General features: G+C 36.6%; 1 protein-coding gene across 1 annotated transcript in view; it reads right to left on the bottom strand.

Annotated features, from left to right (window-relative positions):
• The window catches only part of MACROD2 (mono-ADP ribosylhydrolase 2), a 2022401-nt gene that overhangs the window by 1294601 nt on the left and 700362 nt on the right, over nucleotides 1–27438 (bottom strand). The window contains exon 5 of the mRNA XM_019462769.2: nucleotides 5303–5419. Coding sequence (XP_019318314.1) covers nucleotides 5303–5419 — 117 coding nt within the window. The remainder of the gene's footprint in view (nucleotides 1–5302; nucleotides 5420–27438) is intronic.

The raw sequence follows: 27438 nt of genomic DNA, 5'->3' as shown, positions 1-27438 counted from the left end.
TCTGACTTTAGCTCAGGTCATGATCTCACAGTTCTTGGGTTTGAGCCCCACGTCAAGCTCCATGCTGATGGTTCAGAGCCTGGAGCCTGGTTTGGATTCTGTGTTACCTCTCTCTCTGTCCCTCCCCCACTCATGCTCTGTCTGTCTCAAAAATAAATAAACATTAAAAAATAAAAAAAAAATACAGGCAACAGGTCTTGGCTAACACTTGCCATAGACTCTCACCCTATTCAGGTGATAACTTGAATTATCTGCCATGCCCCTCAATGGACATAGTTTGTTGCTAGGAGCAACAAACTTAACTACTGTGTACCTGAATTTCTCTGTGTTGAAAGAAAATACCATAACTTGTCATGTCACTTCCTCAGAGAAATTTCAAAAGGACTGATGAACTAATGTTTCAAGGTACTATGATTTCTTCATGAAAGGCATAAGAGAAGTATTAATTATTGTCAAGAGTATCTTTTAAGATATCATCATCTTATTATTTTTGCACCTGGAAATAGAATGAGGATTCTGATTCATATTATTCTATGATGTTCAAACATATAATACTATGGTCTCTCACCCTACAGTCTCCTTTCAAACGATTAATAAAAACCTGTGAGTTGGATGCTAATATCACCCTTTGATATCTTCTAAGATTAAATGGAAAGATAAAAGAAACAGATTCCGCCATTTTATAGACACAGATTTTAATATTTTCCTACCTATTATTCAAGATTATTCAGCCTTAAAGCCTAAAAATTAAGCATTCTCAAGGAATAGAATAGACATGTGAGGTAGGCTGAAAATCATTAAATAAAGTAGATGTAGTTTCTTTTTTTTATTTGTTCACCTTTAGTAGAAGCTCCATTAAAAATAAAATTCTTAGACAAGAGACTTTGGAATAGAGGTATGTTAAAATATGATTTAAAAAATCACAATGGATAATTGACACTGATTGCATCATTTCTCAGGAATATTAACATAAATTTTCTTTAACATTTTACCCATCACCAATTATCAATCAATCTTCCACCTTTAACAAGCAATTAATTTAGTAGATGTTTCTCTAGTATCCATTACATCCAAGGGATTAAAGAAATGTGGAAAGCTTGCATATATAACAATAAGAAGTAGTGAAAAATGCCCTCAATGTGTTAACAGTCAGTATTCAGGAAGTCAGGAGTTCAGGAGTTTGAAGAAAAAAGAAGGCACTTTTACCTGAGTTGATAAGGGAAGACTTGTCTCATGGCAGAAGTGATACTTGAGCTGTCTGGAAGACAGAAAAGGAGCAAAGAAAGAGCTTTCTAGATGGCCCCAAATGCAGGCCCCATGCACAGGCAGACCACTGTCAGCAATTCACATCATGTAAAAGGTTGTAAGTAGTTCAAGATATGGCAGTAAATCATGGAAGGCCAAAGGTGATCAGGCTAACAAGTCTGTTTAAAGAAAGACCCATCCAAGGATTTTGAGAGGAGTGGAATTAGGTTTTACTTATTTGCGCAACAATTAGATTTTGAGCCCCTATTGCATGTCAAACATTTTTCTAACCTGTGTGGACACTGCAATAACTGAAAAAGATGCAGAAAAAAATATCTCTACTCTCATTTTCATAGAGAGAGACAGACAATAAACAAAATCAATAAGTAAATGATACTGTGTATCTGAAGGTTAAATACTAGAGGTAAGCAATTATAAATAAGGCAGAAAAGCAATTATAAACAAGTTTGTTAGGGTGATACTTTAGGTTACATTTAAGCAAGGATTTGAAGTAGGTTGGGAGCAAGCCATGTAGATATGTAGAATAGAATTCCAGGAAAGAGGAATGCTAATGCAAAGGCATTAGAGATCAGCAAAGCAAACTGTATGAGCAAGGAAGGGGACAGAAGGAGGTGATGTTAGAGATGTAAGGGGGGGGGGGGTCACATCATCTAGAGTCTTATGGACAATTATAAGGACTCTGGATTTAGGAATATTAATCTACCAGCACTGGGCAGAATGCATTCCAGGAGGGAAAGAATTAGTAGGAGCAACATTTGCAAAGATATTTTCCAGGTGAAAAGTTCTGAAACAATTCATCGTTTGATCACCCATTCATTCATATTAATTCAGCACATATTCAAGAAACACTGTGATAGATTTTGACACTAGAACCTTGACTCTGATAAATAAATAAACTTCTCCCACATGAAGTTGAAACTTTGGTGGAATGATGATATCCTGAATAGAAAGGTTCCACATATTGACAAGCTTCTATAACTCTGTAGAAACTAAATTTTATTATGAATCTAATATTGTAAAAGAGAAGGTCCCAAAAGGTCCAATTGTATATATAGTCAGTTGAATTCTTAAGTCATTTCTTTAGCAATCACCTTTAATGAAATATTGGCCAATATTCTTTGCACCTTTAATGAAATATTGGCCAATATTCTTTGCACTCTTAAGATTACTTTTGAAAATAATTATTGGATGTTCTACATCAAAAGAAACCAAAACATCCTAACAACAAAGAATAAACTAAATCTCTGAGGCTTATCTTTCCACAAATTATGATGAGTCACAGAATTTAGACTACAAATATGATTAATTCAAATACAAGCATTTATGAATAAATTAATCTAGCAAGCATAAGGGAAGCAAAGGCCAGTCCAAAATTACCAACTTTGTCTGTAACCTAGACAATGCATTTTCCAAACAATTGCTGAAGCATGAAGATATTATCATTGGTGGCTAGATGAATGGCTTTAGTACCCCCATAATGATAAACCCACTGTCACAGAGGACAGATAGGAACTAGTTTCTGCTGTCAAACTGTCATGGAATTATTAAATATGGAGGGGGAAAATGACCCAAACAGTATGTAATGAGCTCCCTTTTCATTCTCTCTCTACAAAAGCACATCTGTGGATTGTTAATGATTCTGAAATGGATGAACCAAATTGATGAGAAAAGAAAAACATCTTTCAGAGACAGGAAAAGGGAAAATGAACACACACATAAAGTTTATAAAATATAATTTAAAATATAAAGGCTTGTGAAAGTACTGTGGAAAACTATAACATAGCATACAGATATAAGTGATTATTACTCATTTCCATATCACCTTATTGCTTTCCTTGTTTTTCCTTTATGTTTTAAATATAGATCATCAATCTCTTAAAATATGGAGAAATACCAAGACTTATTCACAAGTAGTCCATGTGTGTAACTTTCGTGAGGTGGCACTGCCATTCCAGACTGGGACTTTCTATACTGCTGAATGACTTTTTTACTAGATGTGCCCTGTGGGCTGCACACAGTGACTGGAATGTGTACCAGTCACTCAGTATCTCAGTATCTCAGTATTTCAGTATCTCAGTTCACACAGATTCTGTACAAGCCCTGTGGATTGGCTTTCATTAACTAGAGTCCTTGTGCCACAAAGACTCAGTTGGCACGGGATGCCCAGGAAAGCCACACCTCAGCTCAGAGATATGACTCAATCATGAAATTCCTCAAGCACAAGCACTGGTGGTATTGATCTTTACACCTCAGTGGTATTGTGCAAGTCTTCAATAACCCTGAACTAAGTTGGATGACTTACAAGGATGTGAAACTGAAGCACATTAGACAAAATTATCATGATGTCAATCCATACACTGAAGCCACCATTTTATTTGGTCATATTTAGTGATACTGGGGTTATCTCTCTTCAGAAATCTCAGTTATAAAGAATTTCTTATTTGTGCTTTAATACATAGGAAACAAAGTAGTAAAGTACTAGGAGACCAGGCCTTAGTCCTTAGCTTAAGGACAGACACAAGTCTGAAAATAATCAATATTCTGTTTGTTCTCAGGGTGGTATCAGTTAGCTATATCACAAAGGTAGTATGGTGTTAAAAAGAAAAAAAAAATGACCAATATTTGTAAACACAGAGACATAATCCTGGAAAGGGAAATCACCTTAAATACTCAAATTTTCTGACTCAGAGGGAGAATTGTTTGAAACACCACTGTACCCAAAGGACTTTATTTGACATAAATATACATTCCAAGTGGGAGTGAGGGGCCATTTGGCACATGACTTGACTCTTTCACACAAGGTAAAAAACACTAAGAAAGAAAGAAAAGTGAGAAGTCATTGAAGGAAAATTAAACAGTATACATTTGCTATACTTTCACTGGAACCCACTGTGAGAAATATAGAAAGTAGTATTATGATGTTTATGAAGGAAAAATATCATTTTAATATATTACATTTACTACAAAGCCTCAGATTTAAACATACTTTAAAGTAATCTTTCAAAAATAACACACCCTCTCCACTCACATATATGCATAGGGAATTCATTCTTACACAGCCTGTCTATATAGAGCCCACCAAGTATCCCACAGATTGTGTTATAATTTTTTAGTCACATTTTCTCCACTGCAAAACAACAACAACAACAAAAACCACACTTCATTTTTACATAAAATGTACTCACAGACCCAGGCAGTATCATAAGAAGTAGATGAATAGAATAAACAATTAATTGGTGTCCCAATTTCCAGATCAATGAACACCTTAATGACACAATGAAACCCTGTACCTCCACTGACCAAGCCCTGAAGATTATGTGATTAAAACATCTGTGCCTTTAACTAGCTTCTCTCTTAGTATTTTTATTCTACACCACCCCACTCAGCTGGCTAAACGACTAGGCAACAAGGTCAATCAAATGCAATACTTCTCTCTATTCAAATATAATGGAAGTTTTAACCATTCCACATTCAAAGAGCAAATACATTCTCACACTGACAACCACATTCCATTGGCTTTTCCTGAAAGCAAAGTGTGACAGATGCCTTGGCTGTAATTGCCAATCAGCCTTTACATGGCAGCTGAAAACACAATATATCACTTTGATCTCCTTTGCTCTAAACACATCCACAATCAAGAAACCTGAACAAGGAATAAGAAATTGGCATCATTTCCAGAAGCTGTCACTCCACGGCACTTAAATACTATAATGTATATTTTGCTCACATGTTTATTTCTCTGTTTCAGAGACACGCTGTTGAAGATCTGAGCAACAATCACCTACACTTACACACTATATATATATATATATATATATATATACGTATATGCATATACGTATATATATATATATATATATATATTTGAGGAACTATTTGGAAAACACATTTTATTACCAAGTACAAAATCTGAATATAAGCACATTTAATTAAATATCACCACTGCCACTTCCTTTCCAGTTACACGCTTGAGCAATAAAACAATGTAAGAGTGCTCATCTGATTTTGAAACACTGTTCAAAAGAGCTGTACTCACATTTTGCTGGCAGGTCATAGCCACATGTGATTTTTGCATGTCCAGTTTCACAGCCGTTCAGGTTACGACATTCTGCCAGTAAACAGGGGCCAGCTGCTCGGTGAATACAGCCATCCACTAGGAAAGAGAGAAAGAAGTTAGCTCATTTTCATCCTTTTGGAAATAAATGGACAACCTGAGATAGAAAGAAAAATGGAGCTCAGTTTTTCTTCCTGGAAATCACCATAGTCTCATAGAAGAAACCTATGATGTCCAATCCTTCAAAACTATGTTTTCTTGTGTGTGTGTATGTGTGTGTATGTGTGTGTGTGTGTGTGTGTGTGTGTGTGTATTTGATTTGTGTGGTGAGCAGAGGTAGAAGGGTTATAGAAGTCGTGTAGTGTGCTGGTCAACATTAAACAATAGTTTCTCTTGGGCTGGGGAGTCGCTGATTTACAGCATTTTCCATTATCAATTGTGTAAATATCCCCACCACGTCCAATGTCTAACTATTAACTTGATGACACTAAACACAGGATTGGGAAGAAATGCTAACAATTCTGTCTCCCAAGCTGGTAAGTGTTGTCTCTGACATATCACAGGTTATAGAAGAAAAAAGGTCAAGAAGAAAGTGAGAACGTCACTCTGAAACATCTGTACTCACTTCAAAACTGAGAGTAGAATTAAAGCCGTGAGGAAAAGAACCAGACCTCCGAGTTTCCCCTCCCCCAAAAGCATGACACAAATACAGCTGTGTGTCTGCAGGGTATCTGACAGGGCACTAGATGATGGGCAAGGGCACCTTAGGTCTTAGTAAACACCCATAAAGTCACCCTCACTCACTTGACAGGCACTAAGCCAAGAAACTCGGCTGTTGCTGCCCTAGCTCTGCTAAATGATCAGCTTCCTGACTTTCACCAACCTCAAGCGTCACCAGTCCTTTGGCCTCTCAGCCTCCCCCCTCAACACCTGGCCTACACAGTGAAACTCGCCTTTTGAAAACACAAATCTGATGCTGCTGGAAATTAAAATCTTATACTACTGGAAGAGAGGCAAGTACACAGATGGAAAGGTCAAAGATCATATGCACATAAATTAGGAAACTGAAAACTTGGGTTCTTAGTTGTTATTGATTGGGCCCCTTGCATGGAAAGGAAATGTAAGACTCCTAAACAAGGATAAGGAGACAGAGAAAGAGAATCATTGTAACCTGGGATGTGAAAATAAACCAGGATATTAGAGATCAGAAGGAGTCCCCCTGCCTCCCCGGTACACACCAGCATGTAATTGATTATTGCCTCTTATTATTGTTATTGTTATTATTATTAATATTACTATTATTTCTATTTTGAAAGGAAGCCAGATAGTGGATGAAAGGTGATCAGTGAGGGGCAGACAACTTGTCTAATGTTCAAGTAGCTTCTGCTACCATGGACTGGCATGAAGACATTGCTTTCAGCTGAGGAAGACCCCCTAGGGAAACAAGCTCATCTGGGCTTGACTACATCACCATTCATGTAGAGTCTGAGAATGAACCTGGGCTCAAGGACCCTCACAACAAAATGATTCCAGACTACTCTGGGCTATAATATATGAGAATAACAAGGTTAAAATGGACTCTGCCTTTACCAGTCATATGATACTCAAGTCCCAGTTTCCTTAGAAATTGGTGTCGATAATGGCACTACCTCACATGGTTGTACATAGAATTTAAATAATATAGTGCATGAGAGGCACCACATAGCATTTAAGACAGTGTTATGTGCCTCATTAATAGTTCTCGTAATTATTTAATTATCTAGTTAATTATAAGTTAATAATTTAATTATCTTAAACCCATCTAGTGGATGGGTCTTTTATAGATTTTAAAATAACTCCTTTCCTTATTTAAAAATAAGAAATATAGAGAAGCAAGAAGAATATGAAAACCACCATGGGGTGCCTGGGTGGCTCAGTCAGTTAAGCGTCCGACTTCAGCTCACGTCATGATCTCACGGTGCGTGGGTTCAAGTCCTGCATCAGGCCCTGTGCTGACAGCTCAGAGCCTGGAGCCTGTTTCAGGTTCTGTGTCTCCCTCTCTCTCTGCCCCTCCATGGCTCACACTCTGTCTCTCACTCTCTCTTAAAAATAAACATTAATTTTTTTTTTAAAAAAAGAAAGAAAACCACCATTTATTCCACCACTCAGAGAATCTTCAACATGCTCATTCTTTCACTGCTTAGTCACACACACACTCACACATACAACTTTTCTCTTACAAAAAAAAGGCTTGATAAATTTTCTTCAAACTCTTTCACACAGCATTTTTAAAAAATTTATTCTATGGAATAATTAACACAACTGCAAAAGACTTAAGTAAAAACTTTCAAAATTCTTTATAATAGTGAAAACTTGGAACTACTTAGATAGAGAGCTAGTTAGATAAATCAAATTCCATCAATGTGATGCACGATTATGTGGCTATTAAGAAGAATGGGCCAACTCTATATGTAAATAGTTTCAAACTAGGAAAGATTTTTAAGTGAAATGTCAGGTTTAGAAGAGTACATAAATAGTACAGCCACACCCACACTTATACAGATACAGGTACATGCATACATATATGTACTTGAAAGATATGTTAACATATAAAAAGTGATTATGAGATGGGAAACTGAGGGTGAGACCATTAAGAAGAAAATTAGGTCCTAATTTATGTTTGCATTTTTTTACAAGAGCTTCAAGAAAAGTAGTTTAAATTGAATACTTTTTTTCTTGGCAAAGAGATAGTTACTTAGTTTGAAATGGATAATTAAAATAAGATTTGCTCGTGTACTTAATCATATGCTGTCAAATATTGTCTCCATTATTTAGATTGCAGTGTAATGCAGTTTGTAGATATCTAATTCTCAAAATCTTCATGTTATACCAGCATTCATGACTGCATTAGGGCAATGAAAGAATGGCTGAAGAGCTATTTAACAATAATGACTTCAGCTTACATTTCTTGAGTGCATCTATATGCCAGCCACTATATGCATCTATATGCCAGCCACTGAGGACAACCTTACCATGTAGATACTAATTTTATCATCTCCATTTTATAGAAGCTTAGAAGAGGTTAGTAACTTTCCAATAATCACAAAATATTGGCATTGCGATTCAAAAGCTCCGTTTTGTCTGATGCTGCAACCACACCCTTACCCATTATAATTCACTGCCTGCAGGACCTGAATCCAAATAGTCTTACCTCAGTCCCTGCAAGTGGCATGTTGAACTACCATATTGCATTGCTTTTCAGTTCCCATCAATTGTACTCATGAGTTATAATGTTCATACAATCAAATACACAGATTTCAAAAGTACAGTTCTGATGAGTTTTAACAAGTACGTTACTCATGTAACCATGATATCAATAAAGTTTTCTTGTGCTCTTTACATACAATTTCCCTTCTCACCCTAGAGAGAGCCCCTTTTCTGATTTTGACCAGCATAGCTAAGTTTTGCCTATTTTATAACTTCAAACTTCATACAAGAGATGGGGGTTGGGGGGTTAGCTTCTTTCACTCATCTTATTTTTGAGATCCATCTATGTTGTTGTGTGCATCAGTGTTCCATTCCCTTTTATTGCTGAGTCATATTCCATTGTTGAAAATTCCACGATTTCTTTATCCACTCATGTACAAATAGGCATTGACATGTTTCGTTTTTAGCTATTGTGAATAAGTCTGTACAAGTTACAAGTCCTTGTGTGGCTACATGTTTTCATTTTCACTGGACAAAGAACTATGAATAAAATTGCTGGATTGGTATATATTTTACTTTATAAAGAACTAATACACAGTTTTCCTAAGTGATATACAAATTTACATCTACCCCCAGCAAAGTATGTGAATTCAAATTTTGACAGTCTTTTGGTGTTGTCAGCCTTTTTAATTTTAGCAATTCTAATGGATAAAAAGGGGTTTCTCACTGTGATTTCAATTTGCATTTCCCCGATGATTAACGATGTTAAGTATCTTGCCAAGTGCTTATTGGCCATTCATATATATTATTTTTGGAAATGTCTGCTCATGTCTTTTGCTAATTTTTATTGTCTTTTTATTACTGAGTTGTGTTAAATCTGCAATTAGTTCCATCCAATTTTTCTTTTTAATTTCAGAGATTTTTTTTTAGATCTTGAGATTTTCATTTGGTTCTTTTTCTTACAGTTTTTGTGTCACTCCTGAACTTTTCCATCTCCTTGCCTGTCTTTTCATGTAAATGCCTTCACAGATTTTGTATAGTGATTTTAACAACCCTGCCTCCCATTCCAATATCTATGTCAGCTATGAATTTGTTTATATTGACTGATTTTCCCCATGTTGCTGGGTCACATTTTCTTGTTTCTTTGCTTGTCCAGTAATTACTGATGACAAACATTGTTAATATGTTATAAAGGCTTTAAATTATCTTACTCCAAACAGCACTGACGCTTGCTCTAGCAAACTGCTCTAGCAAGCAGTTAAATTACTGCCAGGTAATATGGAGGCTTAATTTTAGGCTTTTGTTACGGTAGATTTATTCCAGTTTTTCCCTTAATTCTAGGATGTGGTCTTTATTCCTAAAGCATTAAACTTCTGGAGTTTCAATGGAAAACCCAAGGTGTTTGTCAATTCCCTCTAAATTGGGGGAAGTAAATTTCTAAACTCTATATCCCTAAAGTGAGAAACTGAATGTTCTACTTCTTTCAGCCTTCAAGCTCATGTTTTCTTCCTGGGTTCCTTGGACTCATTATCTGTACATGCAGTTTAAGGCTCTGCCAAAGATTAGAGGTATTCATTTACAGATTTGGGCATTCCCTCCTTTGTGACTCTCTCCCTTCAAGTACCCTAATCTCAATTCCTAGTTGTTCTGACCACCTGACTTCGTCCTATGATTCCTAAAATCAGTAAAACTACTGCTTTTTATTTGAGTCCTATCAGCTACTTCCCATGGTGGGCAAGGAGGGCCCTTGTGGTCAAAGCCATTTAAATGTGGATCTCACCCAGTGTGTTTCTTCTTTCCAAGGCTGAATCCTCTTTAGTTGCTCTCTAGTGCCAATGAACAGTTTCTGTCATTGCTTTTATATATTGTCAAGAATTATAAATTACTATTGGTAGGAAGTCTACTCTGATACAAGCTAGTCTGTCATTATCAGAAGCTGGAAGTTGCATTTTTTATTGGCTAAAACATGACATATTATTTTAGAGCTGTATGTGGCCCTTAGAAAAAGTGCACAGGAGAAAAAGGAAGTGGTATTATCTATTGTATCAATTCTCTACTTGAAAGTGGGTTTTTGTGTCTTTGAAAGACAAAAACAATAATAATGCATCTATATGCACAAACTCAGTATGACAATTTAAAATTCTCTAATCTATTGTTAATTCTTTTGCTAGACTTATTTTCCTAAAATGCAAATCTGATTTTATACTTTCATACTAAAGTAATGTTTGCTATTCCCCTTATCTTACATTTTAAAGCCCTTAATTCCAAATTTTGGTCTTTTAGACCCTTTACAAATGTGGTTCCAACTTAACCTTCCAACCTCACATCATCCCACTCTCTCCCCCCCTTGACATCATCTCATCTGACACATCTAAATCCTCATCATTCCCTAAACACGATGCAACTTCCTTTGCAAAGTACTCTCTATCCCAAATATCTAGCTACCCCTCCCTGTTTCCTGCCTAGCAAGGTCTTCTCATTGTTCAACTTCTAGTTCCAATCTTTCCTCCTCTAAAAAGCTACTCACAACATTTACAGGACACAATAATGCCTTTTTATGTTCCCATATTCTGGGTTATACCCTTATTTTCATACATATAATTGTTTTATAGCTATTATATAAATATAGCAGACTGGTTATGTGCTAGAAAATTTCTGTCCTCTAGTCCATCAGTTCCTTGAAGGTACAGGAGGTTGCTCATTCTTTTTATATCCCTAGTTATCTTAATAACTGACTTTTTGAAAGTGCTTAATACAGTTGAACTACATGCAAGTAAATTTGGGAGTAAAACTAGTGTAGTTTTTTTTTTTTTTTTCCTCTATGTTACTGAAGTAGTCAGGCTAGTTAAATCCAAAGAACCAGAAGTTAAAAAAAAAAAAAAAAAAAGTTAAATACATAGCCACAATGTTGTGGTCACAAGTCTAGTGATGAGCTTCCATGTTAAAAGTACTAACATGGGCACCTAGGTGGCTCAGTCAGTTAATCATCTGACTTCAGCTCAGGTCATGACCTCACCATCCCCGAGTTCAAGCCCCACATCAGGCTCTGTGCTGACAGCTCAGAGCCTGGACCCTGCTTCAGATTCTGTGTCTCCCTCCCTCTCTGCCCCTCCTCCACCCTCTCTCTCTCTCTCTCTCTCAAAAACAATTAAACATTAAAAAATTTTAACAAATTCACAGAATCTGAAAATTCACCTACTTCCGTGGGTCTGGGGCAGCCCACTAGAACATCTGCTCCTTCACCATCCCTTAGGGTCAGAATGCATCAGGCTGAATACTGGGAAGATGTGAGATTCAACATAGTAGCATTTTTTACATTTCTCTCACCCCCATCCCCCAGGTGGGAGGGGATGGAGGTCCAACAGTCAATACCTGCGCTGGCAGAGAAGGTATTCAGTCAGACCCAAAATGTCTAAACCTACTTACAACTAAAAAAACAAAAATAAAACTAAAACTAAAACCAAACAAACAAAAAACCCAAGACCAAAAGTCTAAAAGAGAAACAAATGTTGGACACGATATCCCAGAGAGCAGTAGGACTACCTATGTCTATTATCCTACAAAAGAGATATTCACAATAGGAAAAAAGAAAAGATGATTAACTCTATAAATAAATATGTTCACTAAAGTCCACTTATTTTTTCTTTCTGGTTATATAGCTAGAGAGCAATCCCCAGCCTCCCTCGTAGTTATGTGAGGTCATGAGATTGAGTTCTGCTCAGAGGAGTACTGTTAAAAATGATGTAAGTAGGGGCACCTGGGTGACTTACCGAGTTGATTGTCCGACTCTTGACTTCAGCTCAGGTCATGATCCCAGGGTCATTGGATCAAGCCCCATGTCAGGTTCCATGCTGAGCACGGAGCTTGCTTGAGGTTCTCTTTCTCTCTTTCTCTGCCCCTCTCCCCAGCTCACGCATGTGCTCTCTCTCTCTTTCTCAAATAAATGAATGAATGAATGATGTAACTACTTGTATATCCAATCCCTAAAAATGCTGCATACAGTCTTCCACATCATCATCCATTTTCTGCAGGCTGCATGCAGAGGACCCACTGGAAGAGTCCAGTTCCCCAGGAGATGGTACAGCAGCTAAATGGAAAGTGCCTAAATCCCTAAATCCTGTGTTGAACAGAGCCCCTCCCCCCCCACTTCCTAAATCCTTAAAAACTGTGTGGAACAGAGCCCCACCCCACCCCACTTCCCACAATGGACTGTCAATCCAGTGATAGATAAACATTTTATTATGTAAGGCCACTGAGATTTGGGGACGTTTGTAATAGCAGTTGGCTTTGACTACCACTTTTACTTCTGTTGTAAATACCATACTGGTAATTTTCATTCAGTTTGAATACTGCTATTTTTTTTTAACTTTTATAGGGAAAAAATCAGATTTTACTACTAGAATGAACATATTGTTTTAGCCAAGTTCATTTCCGTAGGTATGCCTCAGAATTCTTAATCATGCTAAATGCTGAGGACTCTGTGAATGCCAAAGCCAGTCTGTCCTATTCATTCAAATAGTTGTTCTCTTACTTTGTGATTGAAAGCAGACTAATAGAAGATAAAGGCTGAGGACTGCCTAAAAACTGTCTGTGGTATGATTAGCTAGTAATGGAGTGAACGCTGTGGTCACTCACAGAGCTGCTCTTCATCAGGGCTAAGAGGAATCTGGCTACAACTTCTTCCAAAGACCACATTTTCTGCTGTGCTGACACATCTGTCATTTACCATCCTGACAAGTGAGACCAAAATGCTTTCAGGCAGATGGTTAACTAAGGCAAGGGACTTTGGCTCCTGGCATATTTCCTCCAGTTATTCAACAATGGCTAAATCCAGAAGACTTCAGTCTATTAATTATACCATCTTGGTTAGGTTTCCTTACAACATAACCTAGAGAATTAGACTGTCTCGGATGGGCTGGAACAATGGGTTTCAGTTGTGCTTGAGGGGGTATTGTTCTTCACTTGTGTCAATAGTACCCTGAGGTGTAGATTTTGAGTATGTTTTTATAGGATAGTCTTACCCACTATTTAAATAGCTAAAATAAAGACAAAGCAATGGGACATGAAACCACATCAATTTTTCTGACCTAAGATTTATTTTACCCCATACATTCCAATCTGCCTCTTTGGTATTCCTCAGGTAAAGCTCCCTATTTTATATACAGATGAACAACTTGATACTGAAAACAGGAAAGAAAAAACAAGCGACAAAGCACTGAACAGGAATCCATCAGATACAGTGCACCAGGAAACGTAAGAACTAGCAAAAAAGAACCAGGGAAGAGTTCTAAATACGTGTTTAGAAAAATACTAAACATACTATTTAGCAAAATCCACTTATTTTATAAATTGGCCCTATAAGCATTCTTCTTTGTCTTACAAAGACAAATTTTTAAACAGTTTTTAGCAAGGAGGATTTTGAAGTTCTTAGATCTGTACATATTCATTTAATCTTCTTTTGTAAATAAAAGGCAGTAACTTAATCTAAAAGCAGCCACATAAATCACATTAGCTTGAAAAATAAGAGACTCTCTCATTGAATATATCTTTTAGAAGCCCAAGAGAATACAATGGAGTTCTTTCCAAATCAAATCAACATAAATTTATTAAACAAATACCTTGCACAAAGCATTCTGCAAGAAGCTGTGAAGAAATCAAATGATGATAACAATAGGTAACATCTTTTGAGGATTTACAATGTGCCTTCTGGTGTGCTAAATAACTTGCAAGCTTTGCCTTTAATAAGAGGTGGTGCTACAAGATGGAAAGAGGATGATTCTGGAGTCAGAAGGCAGAAGTTTGTGTCCCAGTGCCACCATCGTTTCTTCCCATCCTCTGATTTCCTCAACTGTAAAACAAGGGCCCTTATAGGACCTCTATTCAAAACCATAGGGTTCTTGTGAGTAAACGAGTTATTACATGACAACCATTTCAAATAATGCTTGGCATGTAGCAAGTATGTAGTAAATGTTGGTTATGTTATTACATTTAATCATCATAAAATTTTTCACAGGTAGGAACTATTAGGATTAGGAAGTAGGAACTACTACTTAACAAAGAAGTGGTATTAAGGAATTAGTGCAAGATCACATAGAAGCTGCGGTCAGAACTCATGTCTGTTTGAATTTAATCTATGTCCTTAATCCCTACTCTCTTCTATCTCCATCAAAACCATGGTCCCTTCCCTTGGGAAGCAAGTGAATAAGACAGAAATGCCCGGAACCATATTTTCACTGAAATGAAAATTATTGGCAATATATAGAGTATCTTAGTTATGGAGAATATGTCTTTTAATAGATAAAAAAAATCTGGGTAATATTTCACACGTTAATGTGTTACATTTTGTAAAGTTCTTTGACAAAGTTACCACATATTTCATTCTCAAAACAATTTTGCAAGGTGGTCCTGGACTTTACTACTTTTCTCATTTTATAGCTGAAGAAACTCAACCAATGCAAGAGTAAATGTCTAAGGTCATTCACCTGTTAAGTGGCAGAATTCAAATTTTATTGCTTTTGAAGTACATCAATATCACCTCAAAAACCTGGGAAAAAAAATGTGGATTCCTAGACCCAACCTCAAATCTATAGGATCAGTCTCCCTAGCAGTAGGACCCAGAACCTACATTTATTAATCTCAACAGATAATACAGATATACATTACCAATTGAGAACTTTAAGGATAACTCCTCTTTATCATCTTGTTTTCTTGACAAACCTCCAAGGAGTGGTGAATAGTTGGGTCTATAGCAAATCATCTGATAATTCACTGGATGCATAAAGTCATGAGTCCTAGCTCTAATAAATCAGAAGATCCCCTTTAAATTTAATTAGAGCTATAGTCTCCAATAAGTCCTAATCAAATATTTAAAGAATCCATGTCCTTAACAGTTTGTATTTAAAGCAGGAAATATTAACTGAAACTAGAACTGAAGTCCAGTAGCAAGTTGGATCTTGATTAAATGCTGTTTCACCCAAAGATAGATATGGTAATCATGCAATGACTAAAAATGACCATAAAGAGGTCCCTGGTGTATGGTCTCCAAAGTAAGTTTACAAGACATCCATAAAGGAGATGGACGAATATATTTAAACTTTTCTTGATATTTATATGTATCTAATACAATAAGAATGGAATTCAAATTTACTAATATTTAACACAAAGACTGACAATAATACTTGTACATAATTTACAGGTAAACACACAATTTATAAGGGCATACTAAAAAAAATTGTACTGAGAAAGGTACACAAGTAAAAAAATGAAGTCAACAGACAAACTGATTAACAGGGCTCTAGAATCAAACTGCTAGACTATCACTTAAGAGTTTCTACATCTATACAATGGGTATAATATTAGTATCTACCTTCTAAGGTTCTTATTCTAATTAACTAAGGAAACATTTTTGTACAGTGCTTAGCTTGTGTAGTGCCTGTATAAGTACTCAAAGAATGTTGCTGTGGTAGATATTTCTACCAATGCAATTGCTGCACAGAGGATTAAAACAATTATTCCCATCTTTGCATCCATGCCCTTGGAAATGTGACTCTACAGCTCCTTTCATCAAGAAATGGAATCTGTTTCCCCATACCCTCAATCTCAGCTGATATTATAACTTGCTTTGGCCGACAGAATGAGACAGAAGTAACCCTGTGCCAGTTCTAGGCCTAAGCCTCAAAAGGCCTTTCACACTTCTGCTTAGCAACTATGTAAACAAGCCCAGCCCAGCCTGCTGAAGGAGAAGAGACTACATGGTACAGAGATAAGCTATCCCAGCTGGAGCCATACTACACTAGTCAGCACTTAACTTTCCTACCAACTGACCACAAATATATATGTGAGAACTGTCCATGAGAAGACCAGTCCAGCTTATTGGTGAATCCACAGAAGTATGAGTTATATAAGTAATTGTTCTAAGCCACTAAACTTTGGGGGTGATTTGTTACACAGAAAGGCTAACTGATATGTTTAGCCATCGTCATCAGGAAAAACACACAAAGGAAAGTCGGTTAAGTAGGTGTCTGACTTCAGCTCAGGTCATGATCTCGCAGTCCATGACTCCGAGCCCCATGTTGGGCTCTGTGCTAAAGCTCAGAGTCTGAAGCCTGCTTCAGATTCTGTCCCTCTGTCTCTTCTCCTTCCCCACTTGCACTCTGCCTCTACCTCTCTCAAAAATAAATACACATTAAAAAAAAAAAACTAAAAAAAATCTTTTTAAAAAAGAAAAAGGTTAAATAACTGAAACTCTTAGGAAAGAAAAACAATATAGCTGAAGTAATCAGGTGAAAAGTTGATTCCATTAGAGGTCACCTGTAGCTTGCATGAAAGATTTATGTGTCAGGTACTAAATAGCATCAGTGTTCCCTTTAGGGAGGAGAAGAAATATCTGTTAGAAAAAGCAATACGCTGACAAGGAGATCCACATCTTGAAGCTTCACAGATGCAAGGAATTAAGCTATCTGAAACAGCCTTGGGCTGACTTAAAAATTAACTTCTGTTATAAGCCTCCTGATGTTGGCCAATTTGACTAGGAAAGACTTGGGCTGTAGTCCCAGGAGAAGATGACAAATGTAAAAGAATAAACATTTACACATTTCCTAGCTCAGGAACCTGGAGCAATTTTCAGTTAAGGGTCACACATATAGCTTTCTTCATTTCTAATCTTAAAAGTTTAGAAACTGATCTTTAAAAATTAGGAGATACTTCTATTTCCTAGAATCTAAGACCTAACTAATTGTTCAGATGCCCAACAAACAATGATTTTTGGTCCCTCTTGTTAAACTTGAATTCCCAAGTGAGAATATAAGAATATTTCTCAACAACAAACAGACCTTCTAAAATCCTTCTTAGGGAAAATATGAATCAATGAGTTCTATCTCATCATTAGGTTTGAGACTGAGAAAGTCAAGTTGATTAGAATCCTACTCAGATGATGATAAAGATATATTTAGTCAATGCTAACTTCATGGTAAACATATTACTTAAGACCTAACCCATGTATTTCCTTCCACATAGCCATGCTCTGTCTTTACAAAAAAAAAAAAAAAAAAAAAAAAAGCCTTGACCAAAGAAAATGATATAGATTACTGGTTGTCTACCCATTATCAATTCTCATTTCCCCTACTAACAGAATCCCTATATTGATTGGGGTGGCTACATGCCCAGCTAAAAATCTATATTTACCAGCAGGTCTCTCAAAAATGTAAAAGATATGAGTGAGCAATTTAAACAGAAGGAGATGCCATTGAGTGAGTTCCTAAGAATCTCATTACAGAGGGTTTACTCACACAGCAGATCCATCTATCTATACTACTACTACTACTACTACTACTACTACTACTAGGCTTTCTTACTATTATACTACTAGCAGTATTTCTTACTGTTCCACTTTTCTGCACGAGACTTAAACTTGGTGGCCAGACTACCATAGTCATCTAATGAGCATGAACATAAAGGCTTTAGTGTGGTATGGTAGAAAAAAGAGCTGGTAGGTGACTGAATTTTTTATAGCATCTATGGAGACGTCACATTAGGAGTATTTCTCACTCAGTGAGAGAAAACATTTTTTGTTAATGAGCATATGTCTTATGTAGCCCACTATCTGGGGTGGGAATGGAACTTCTGTAACTTGGAACCTAACACTGTTTTTAAATGTTGTAGGCATGCATTTTAATTTAGCTGAGACATATTCCTTGAAATTCCAGATGAGTAACTTTTCTTTGACCATTACAGAAGTATTAATTACTAAGAAATTCTGAGCTGACAAAACATTAGAAGGCAACAGCAGGCAAAAGTCCCAACAGATCAATGGAGGATGCCAGGGCAGTGCTGACCATATCATTAAAGAAGGAATGGCAGCTAGAAGAACCTAGAATGTGCCAGTCTAACAACCATGTGACCTTAAGATGGTTTACATTTCATCAGCTCTCACCAGGCAGGGATATTTCCATCAGCAATAAGGCTGGATTTACTCGAGGTAGATACTAGTAAAGAACCCACAGAAGAGAATGAGGATCATATTTCCCTGGAAGTCCACAGAGATGGTCTGATGAAGGGTAAATTGCCATCAGAGCTGACAGGGATTTCAGGCAAAGAATATATTAGCTGGTGGCCCAAAAGCTCAGTAATAAACCCTACCTCTTTTTCTTTCTCTTTCTCTCTTTCCCTCTCTCTCTCTCTCCCTCTCTCTCTCTCTTCCCTTGTCCCCCCACTTTTTAATTTGGCAACTTTGCTTGGGAAGAAAAAAATATCAAATTCAGTTCTTATTCAAGGTCAACCTCATTGCTCCAACCCAGGCAGAGACCCTTCTCAAGGAACTATGAAAAGGCAGGTCTTATCACTATACCCTTTGAGAGGATAACTCCACAAAATAATCTTCAAATCTGAAGTTAATAGAGTCTAAGCATTAATGGAAATTTTGACCTTAAGTAAAGAAGCAATAATATCTGTATTCTCAGAGCAGCCATAATAGACCTGCTTGTAGAGTGTGGCTTTGCCTGGGTTAAAGGCATAGATTGTGCCCTTGTTTCTGGGGGAGTCTTCTTAATAGAGAGTAGGTCAAACAGAAATGCAATGTGAAAGAGACCTCTCTCTTTCCAAGAAATAAAAAAATGAGTCAACTTGCATACTTCCTCTTCTATTGGAAACTTCCCAGTGGCTGGGGAACATAAGTTCAAAACTAGGGATGATGTAGGTCAATGTTAACAGATGCTTCCAAGACAACCTCATCTGTTTTATCAGAAAATGAGACCTATGGAGAAAAGTAATCTTTCCTCAAGGAATTCAGCTTTTAAACTTCAGTCGTGTTATAGAATCTTTTCTCCTCATTTTCTTCCTACGAAGAAGTAAATATGTCATTTTGTGGTTCATACTCCCATCTGCTTCAGGAAATACTAATGGCTTCAGGTGATATGATAAAGGATTAAAAATCTTTAAGACAAAAAGAGAAATCTCTGTGAACTTTCAATTGGTTTTCAAAGGAAAGTGATAAAAGCCTGTCAGTATATATGTATTTGAAAAAATATAAAATCTTGACATACACAAAAGAGAATCCTTGTTTTGGTAAATTAAACTATTTGCCACTCACTCTGCTGGAGTACTACAAGGACTAATAATGCCTCAATATATCTGTAGGTCTGGGTAGGAGATAAACAACAAGCAGTCCTTTTCCCCAAAGTCTGCACATGAAGATGGCATTTATTGCCCCAATCCAAATGTCAACTTTCTCTTCTCCCATTATTTATTTTCAACAGGAGTTTTGAAGAGTAATCTTATGTGAAGAAAAAAACTTAAGGGCAAAAACATTGTGATCATTCTGTCAAGCAATAAAATTATTCTTTCTTTTTCACTTTTGCTTTTTAGTTTAATTAAAGTAAAAGTTGACCATTTATTAAAGACTAATTTTTAGAGGGGTGCCTGGGTGGCTCAGTCGGTTAGCGTCCGACTTCGGCCCAGATCATGATCTCACAGCTTGTGAGTTTGAGCTCAGAGTCAGGCTCTGTGCTGACAGCTCGGAGCCTATAGCCCGCTTCAGATTCTGTCTCCCGATCTCTCTGCTCCTCCCTGTTCACACCCTGCCTCTCTCTCTCTCTCTCTCTCTCTCTCTCTGTCTCTCTCTCAAAAATAAATAAACATTTAAAAAATTTTTAAAGATTAATTTTTAGAAAAGGTTTAGCTCTTTTTTTTTTTAAATAGTAAAAATACAAACAATGGAATTTATAGGAGTTTATAATTTTGGTTAAATTCCCTTATTTCCTTCCAGTAAAAAATTCAATATATGTGCCTGCATGGATGAAGATTTTGCCTTAACAATTCTAAACTCTCATGGGAATATGCTAGTAAAAATTCTCAGAGGAAAAAAAAAGAAGCACCATATATCAAATTAAACTTTAGCATTAAAAAACAATATTTAACCTAAGCAATAATAGAATGAATAGTATCACATGTAATTTCTGTAACTATAATTGCATTCCCATGTACACACTTAAAATATTTCTAAATAAATAGGTTGAGATTTTTTTTTTGTTTTCCAGAAAAAGTTTCCACTTAATAAAATGTGGCAGGGGGCGGGGGGAGAAGTTCAGAATTATTTCTTTTGGGAACGAAAGCAGTAATCTGCCCAGTGGAGCCTCAAGGAGCATCTTGGTTCTAATGTGACCTGCCAATGGGCATTCAATACCCAAATCCCAGGCCTATGCTATTTTAATGTCACTTAAACTCCCCAACTCCACACCCTCAAGGGTGCCCTCTTCCTACAAGGTTGCTGCCAAAGGAAAATACATTTCTAGAAGCAAATGGAGCAATACTTTTCATTTGCTTCCCCTTTTCCACTGCAGGTCTAGTCACTGGGTCCAAAGTGCTTGTTTTATGGCCTTTTCCAGACAAACTCCTTCTAAACCTATGTGTTCCTACAAAACACCAAAGATTTCTCACCAGGATGGCGACTGAATGTGAAGAAAACTTCACAAAGTTTTCTGCTAGAGAAAGTTCTATTTGGTGAGAACTTTTGATTCACATGTTCACCCACTAAAAAATAAAGAAATGCAAGGCTGACAAGTGGTGGTGGCCGCGGGAGAGGGCAAATGGGTTTCTCTGTGATGATAAAGAAAATGTTGTCCATTCTTCAAATTCACAGAAAAGTGACTTCAGAGAGGAGAAAGCCATGACTTGGATAACCCTGCAGCTCATCAAATGTCTCTTTTCTTTTTCCCCAGCACAACCATTTTGTCCCACCCAAAATGCTTGTGGGAGAAGTTAAAACAAGCCACATGTGCTTTCCTCCACAAAAGAGCCCTATATTTTAACCTAGCACACACATCCAACACCTCAAACGGTTTTGAAGAAAGCTGTGTTTATTATGTGGGCTTATGAAATAAAAAGTACAAACTTTCTCATCCTGGAAAAATATGCAATGAAATTTACAGCCAAAATAAGGAAGCTGTGCATAATGTAACACTTGGCAAGAATTTTAATCAGTGGATTGGCAAAGCTAGCTGCAATACCTCAGTTCCTTTCAGACATGTCTGAGCTTTCTTAATTTAAATACCACGCACTGCGTCTGGGGAGAACATTTAGGAGAGACACTGTCCTTTCTGCAGGAATGCTGACGAGCAGCACTAGCTAACTGAAAAAGGAGCACTGTGGATGTGATAACAGTTTCAACCTCTGGGAATGGAAGATGGCAAGAGATAGACATGCTCTTATTGTAGAGCAAAGCAACACAGATTTACACTATGATAAGGCATTCCAGCCACATTACTTTAAGCAGGCCAAAGATGTTTCCAGGTATCAGTCTGACTCAGTTTGGCTCTAAAGAGCATAATTCTGGACTTTGTCAGGAGTTTTCATGCAGGATTGTTGTTTTCCCAATTGGAAAACAACAGAATTGTCCAGTAGCCCTCAATTCCTGAGCAGCCTGACAGCAGTTCAAATGAGTTGAAAGTCAGGTCACATAATGTGGACCCAAACTGACCATCACAGAAAGAGTTATAATGTGATGAAAAGCTCCAGGGAACCTATTAAATCCACCATCCCTGTCAGGATGGAACAAGAGCGATCCTGCCTCCACAGGTACAATTTTTAAAGGGCCCTCTAAGAAAATATTGTAGTCCTCTGCCATCTGCACAGCACTCTAGTAGTTAGCAATCCAGTATATCTTGTCAAATCTCAGGGACCGAAATATTAAGACTTAAAAGTCAAATGATATAGATGTAAAGTATACCGTGTTTGGACCTAACTGTATCACATGGAGTCTTTTTCTTTAAGAAAAAAAATTCTTTTAATGGGGCGCCTGGGTGGCTCAGTGTTCGAGCCCCAGGTCAGGCTCTGTGCTGACAGCTTGGAGCCTGGAGACTGCTTTGAATTCTGTGCCTCCCTCTCTCTCTGTTCCTCCCTCACTCACATTCTGTCTCTCTCTCTCTCTCTCTTAAAAATAAACATTAAAATTTTTTTAAAAAATTTCTTTAAAAATATTACATGTCCTTAAATTTGCAAATGAAGCAAGATATGCAAACACAAGATATTTACAAATGTTCTGCAATAGGGGTGCCTTGGTGTCTCAGTTGGTTAAGAGTCTGACTTTGGCTCGGATCATGATCTCACAGTTCGGGAGTCTGAGCCCCGCATCTGGCTCTGTCCTGACAGCTCCGAGCCTGGAGCCTGCTTCGAATTCTGTGTCTCCCTCTCTCTCTGCCCCTCCCCTGCTCACACTCTGTCTCTTTCTTAAAAATAAAATAAAATATGGTTATTGATGCTTAAAAAAATAAATAAAATAAAATAAATAAATAAACATTAAAAAAATGTTCTGCAATGACTATAGAACTATAGAAGATAAACGAGGGCTGGGGAGGACACTTTGCTCCACTGCACAGGAATCACAGGTCAAGGGACACAGAAAACCCCCAACTCTTTGTAAACTTTCCTAAGAATGTTTTCAGAAATTAATTCAGAAATACAATCTGTTTAGAGAAAATGCTGATTGTTTTTATGCTGCAGTATTTCTTTGCTAGGTAATAAAGAAATTTTATATATCTGGAGCATCATAAATATCTGGAGCAAGTTATGATTTGGGGGTTTATTCTGGTTTAAGTTTTGTGTCACCAGAAATTAAAGTGAATACAGTTTGGGATGCCATCACTTTATCAATCATTCCTGGTGCACATTTGGCTCCTCTCAATGGGAAGAGCAGAAAGCTGAAATCTTGGCAGCCCTGGGAAACCACACCTCATGGACTGTGTTCATGGCCTGTTTTAATTTGACACCTGTACAAAAGGAATCTATGTTTTCTTTGTTTTTTGGGTTTTTTTTTTTTGGTTTTTATTTATTTTTTAAGGTCATTTAGGAGGGCATATTGCCTTTTAGCAAATAGTATAATGACAACTCTGATAGTTTCTCCTGAAAATGAATATTGGTACTGATGAAAAATACACCCAGTTTATTACCAGAGGGCTCAAGGAAATGGTACTTCCAAATTCAAATGGAGCACATGATACCTAATAATGCAGGGAGAATGTAAATGGAAGTGGTTTTGAACAGAGAGATAAAAGTGCCCTGGAGAATTTGATGACCAGCCACAACGGCTGTGGAAGAAAACGAAATCCAAAGATGGATATATGTAAGTTAATTACACTGGGAAAGATGGCTTGAGAGAAAAAAATAATAATAAACTAATTTATGGGCATGAAAATTATTTCAATATGATTGATATTAGGTAAGAATGCTTAACAATTAAAGAAAAAATATGAGGCTTGAATAACATAAAATCAGCAGGCATAATATTTGAGAGAGCTAGGCATTTCCAGCTAAGCAAAAACATACAACAAATTGGAAAGAGTAAAAAAGAAAGAAGATCATCACTACCTTTATATGTCTATTTCTTTTTTTTTATTTTTTTTTAAATATTTTTTAAAATCTTTATTTATTTTTAAGAGAGAGAGACAGAGTGAGAGCAGTGGAGGAACAGAGAGAGAGGGAGACGCAGAATCTGAAGCAGGCTCCAGGCTCTAAGCTGTCAGCACAGAGCCCTATGCGGGGCTCAAACCCATGAACCTTGAGATCATGACCTAAGCTGAAGTCGGACAATTAACTGACTGAGTCACCCAGGCACCTCCTTAAACATTTTTTTAATGTTTATTTATTTTTGAGAGAGAGAGACAGAGCATGGGGGGGGGGGGGTGCGTTGAGAGGGAGACAAAGTATCTGAAGCAGGCTCCAGGCTTGGAGCTGTCAGCACAGAGCCTGATGCAGGGCTCGAACGCATGAGCTTAAGATCATGACCTGAGCTGAAGTCGGACGCTTAACTGACTGAACCACCCAGGTGCCCCTATGTGTCTATTTCTTTATCAAAATAATACTTAAAAATATAATTCATTAGGTCAAGACTTAGCATCCTTTTTTAATGTTTCCGATTCTTTGTAAGCCTACCTCCCTTTTACCCTCCATCCATATTGCAATTAAAAATAAAAAAATAAACTGTTAATTGAAATCTTAACTGGTAATGTCCTAACTCTTCAAATAGTTAATTCTGGTCACTAAGAGCACTAAGATGCTTTTTAGTCAGTTACTTTTCTATTACCTCATTTATTTACTTTTTTAAAAAAATTTATTCAATGAAGACTCCCCAGGCACTTACCACATGCCAGGTACAACTCAGTATTGTGTATAGAACTATAAAGAAGCATTGCTTCTAACAAAATGGCATCACAGTTACATGTCATAATTAAGATATCTAGTTAAATGGAGTATTACTCAGCCATAAAAAGGAATGAGATTGGCTATCTGTGACAACATGGATGGATCTAGAGGGTATTTATGCTAAGTGAAATAAGTCAGACAGAGAAAGACAAATACCATATTTCACTTGTATATGGAATCTAACAAACAAAACAACCAACAACCAACCAACCAACCAACCAACCAACCAACCAAAAAACAGACTCTTAAATACAGAGAACTGTTGGTTTCCAGAGGGGAAGTGGATGGGGAGATGGGTGAAATAAATAAAGGGAATTAGGTACAAATTTCCAGTTACAAAATGAGTAAGTCACAGAGTTGAAAAGTACAGCCTAGGGAATGTACTCAATAATTCTGTATAACTTTGCATGGTGACATATGGTGATTACACTTATTGTGGTGAGCATCGAGTAATGTATAAAATTATTGATCAATATGTTTTACATTTGAAACCAGTATAACATTGTATATTAATTATTCTTCAATTAAAGAAAATAAAGATATTTATCAAAGTTCTTTGTCCTTATATCAGAGGATTTTTCATGGTTTCTCTACTCTACTACAGTAGGCCTTCAAGGTGAAATCCTAATGCTGCCCTTATGTAACTTCTCTCTGCCATGCCAGTATCTATTTGTTATCCCTGTGACTTTGGACGGGTTTTGTGAAAAAGGCACAAGTTCCAGATTCATAAAGGATGGGAAAATTTCTCATTCACCACTACTATTCATGATGCTAGGTAAGTTGGTTAGCTTTTTTGAGCCTGTTTCCTTATTTATAAAATGGAAATAATAAGTCTTCTCTTTAAGGATGTTTTTGAAGATTAACTTGGATCAAGAATATAAGGCACTTCAAACATGGCAGATGCTCATTAAATGAGGGTGAGGTAATTACCATTCATCATTTTTTTTTCTTACATCAGGGGTGCTCTTGCAGAGGTGTTGGTGTAGAGGGGAATCTAAGGGGTCAAGAGCTGGCTTCAGTCCCAAGTCAGGAAAAGGCATCTTGCAGGTGTCACAATTCTGCAGCAGTCTACAGCATCTTGCTGGCAAGCTAGCGTATATTGACAAAAAAGTCTAAAAAATTCCAAAGTGAATCTTTCAATCTTATTACATGCCTAATCCAAAGGAAAGAAAGCAATGGTTTTTACATGAGCAAAGATGATTTTCTCTTTCAAAGAGGATGCCATGTTCCTCATCCAGCCTTGTGAAAAAGTCGTCATGTGAAATTATTTCACATTCTTTTCAGCCCACTCAAAGCACATAAGGGCTTTCTGAAACATGGGTCTTGTAAATATGCCTGAATGTCAGGATTTTGGCTGTAACAGTGAAACTAGGAAGGACTCCAGTTGTATCTTTCTGTGCTCTTCCTGATTTATGAGCCAGAACCCTGGTATTTGATACACATGTGAAAAAATACAATATTTTCTTCTTTATCTATTAGGATTTTTGTAAACCAACAATTATCTAATTCTTACCCTTATTAATGGACAGGAAGAATATAGAAAGTAAAAATGTATTGCCAAGTAATGGGGGAAAAAAAAGATAACACTATGTGCAATAAAATGCTTTAATTAGATCTTGAAATTATAATCTATATTTTAGAACTAGAAACCCAGAGGAGTTATAGCAAATAAAAAAGTTAATATATTGGTAAAAATAGCCATCAAGTCTTTCCTGTTAATGGTCATAAAACACAAAGTAAGAGATGGAGAAACAAGTTTTCTTCCGTTTCCTTTATTCAAAGCCAAAATTAATTGTCTGCTCAAAATGTTATACGATCAAGACTGTATAAATTATTTATTTATTATACTAAATGTTATGATATACAGAATCAAATTAACTACTATGATATAAGGAATCTGAGAAACATTGAAGCCATTAATGCCTAACTACATATTGTATGGTCTTTTTAAATAACTTATTACATTTATATAATTTACTACAAGGTGCAGACCTGACGCTCTATCACTCTTCAATGTTCCAGTCTGTATGTCTCCAAAGCAAGGACACTCCCCTCTGCCCCCATGACCACTTTGCAATCCTCCACGTTAGGAAATTGACATTGGTACTATCCTACCATCATATTTGGATTTTGTCATTTGCCCCAACACTATTCCTTTTTGCTTTCTGGGTCAGAAATCAATCCAGCAAAAGTGTATTTTAAGGCTAGTGGAGTTGAAAGATTCATGAGAGTAGATTTCTTATTAGAATAATTGCTCTTCACAAGAACTTATTTTTTTAAATATTTTTAAACTTCATTGCCCCCGTATCTGGCACCAATCATTAAAAGTAGACACTTCCGTATCACTTGGAACAAATTACTAAAACATGGAAAATAAGGAAAATGTGTTTTTGAAGGGATTGAGATTATCAATCTGCTTTCGTTGCTTCAATTCATGCATTTGTTACTAAAATGTGAATATTTTAAATTTCTACTGAATTATAGTATCTGAGAAAATTTTAAAAACATGTATTTAAAATTGTGGTCCTAATCTCAACCGGATGACATTACATATACTATGTGCCAAGCACAGGGTCATATACAATACACATTTTGATAATTACTTACTAAATTAGCAAGCAAGTTGAGTATCTTTAGGAAAATACTTACTGAAATATTTTTGAAGGAGAATAACCATTAACATGTATGTGAGAAGCATGGATACATTAAGGTTTAAAGCTATTACTTATAGTTTGACTATA

This window comes from Panthera pardus, unplaced genomic scaffold, assembly GCF_024362965.1.
Source record: "Panthera pardus isolate Hobbes unplaced genomic scaffold, ASM2436296v1 HiC_scaffold_25, whole genome shotgun sequence".
Classification (NCBI taxonomy): Eukaryota; Metazoa; Chordata; class Mammalia; order Carnivora; family Felidae; genus Panthera; species Panthera pardus.
Note: the sequence above shows the minus strand (reverse complement) of the source record. Positions and strands in the feature narration are given on the sequence as shown.